Consider the following 1,774-nt stretch of genomic DNA (forward strand, 5'->3'; position numbering starts at 1 on the left):
GTCCAGGGGCACTGGCAACGATCTTACTTGGCTTGCCGGGTCTTCTCACGCACAGCACATTTCCAAAGGTCTCGGTCAGTAGTCATCGCCTCGGTGAGGCCCAATGTACGAAGGTCTTGCCTCACCACCTCAGCCCAGGTCTTCCTGGGCCTACCTCTTCCACGGGTTCCCTCAACTGTTAGGGTGTGGCACTTTTTCACGCAGCTATCCTCCTCCATTCTCACCACATGTCCATACCAGCGCAATCGTCTCTCTTGCACGCCACAACTGATGCTTCTAATGTTCAGCTTTTCTCTCAAGATACTTACACTCTGACGGGTATTCACATTGACATTACACATCCAACGGAGCATACTGGCTTCATAATAATACTGAACTTATTAGTTGAGTACCTTGTAAATGTAATATAATAATTTTTAACGTCCTGATGGCACAAGGAAGAAAAGAAACAACACAATGTAATCATGTTTGACATAAAATATCATTTACATGTATTCAAATAATAGGGTTTCAAGAAAATTCCCTTGAAATTATGTTGTAATTTGTAAATCTGGATTAATTTACAGGTTGAAAATATGTTGATGGACTCTGATGCTGTGGAAAACCTTATCCTCACTACACCTGGTCTTGCTAATGATACGACAGTTTTAAGTAAGTTATTCTACTTATCTTAAGTCTTTTTATCTCTCACAAATAAACATTGTCATATCGTCATATGTCTACTATGGCTATAGAGGTTGCACTGGTTGTTACAGTTTGAATCAGTTGTTATTTTCAGTTATTTTCCTCCTAAATGAACCTGAAACCACATTCCATTTGGATCATGGTTTCTGTATCTAAATGCCCTTCTAACTAATTACTTCACTGAGTCTCACTAAGTGCATTTATTGCAGCATTGGAATCAAATAGGTTGTCTTGTCTCTGTTGAGACTAAAGAGTTTTCCCTACCTTTCATTGTTACCATTTCTTCATTCATTAACACTAACAAGGTTCTCTTGTCCTCAACTAAATACAGACTAAATGATCCTTTCTTTTTTGTGTTGTCTCTGATTATTCATTCCTTTCTTTCCCACACAACTGGCTGAGTGAAATAGGAAGTGATAGAAGAGAGCTAGGAGTGAAAGAGAGAAAGTTATAGAAGACAACCAGAATGGGAGAGTGATAGAAGAGAGTACATAAAGGTGGGCCAGGTTGGTTAGGTGTGAAAGTGTGATAGAAGAGTGTGAGGGGCAGTGTCATTAAAAAAAAAAAATTGCATAAAAACACCATGACTGTGAAGTAGCTTCTTTGGGATTATTGAAAGAGTGAATAGAAATAACATGGCTAATGGGAGTGATAATAGAGTTGTGGCAGAGGATCAGTGTCAATGATATGGTGATAGAAGAGAGTAATGGAGGAGAGGCAATGATGGTAAGTTACATGATGGTTGAGTAATGGAGGAGAGCAAGAGAGATGCTTGCTAGTAATGAGAGATAGAGGTGGGAACAGAGAAGAGGAGAATGTGTGAGGAAATTATAGATTTTTTTTTTTGTGGGGTGGAGCGATGATTAATAAAATAAAGTGCCAGTCCAGAATGTGGATTAGCAGAATTGTTAAGGTATCAGTCTTGATTTTTTTTTTTTTTTTCTGGTTCTTTGTGTTCTAAATTCTGGGTGATAGACTTAATCTGTTGCTTGGTATAAGCATTCAAGCATCATTACTATTTTTTCCAAATTCTGCTGCATTTTATATTGAATTTTAGTCTGCCAAAGTCATCTTGATCTATAAGTCAACC

At 38.2% G+C, this 1,774-nt stretch overlaps 1 protein-coding gene across 2 annotated transcripts in view; it reads left to right on the forward strand.

The window, feature by feature from the left end:
* Positions 1-1,774, forward strand: part of LOC106879586 (ubiquitin-like protein 7) — a 25,631-nt gene that overhangs the window by 5,059 nt on the left and 18,798 nt on the right. For both annotated transcript variants that reach the window (XM_014929222.2, XM_014929223.2), the window contains exon 4: positions 567-651. In XM_014929222.2, coding sequence (XP_014784708.1) covers positions 567-651 — 85 coding nt within the window. The remainder of the gene's footprint in view (positions 1-566; positions 652-1,774) is intronic.

Source organism: Octopus bimaculoides, chromosome 15 (genome assembly GCF_001194135.2).
Source record: "Octopus bimaculoides isolate UCB-OBI-ISO-001 chromosome 15, ASM119413v2, whole genome shotgun sequence".
Lineage (NCBI taxonomy): Eukaryota > Metazoa > Mollusca > Cephalopoda > Octopoda > Octopodidae > Octopus > Octopus bimaculoides.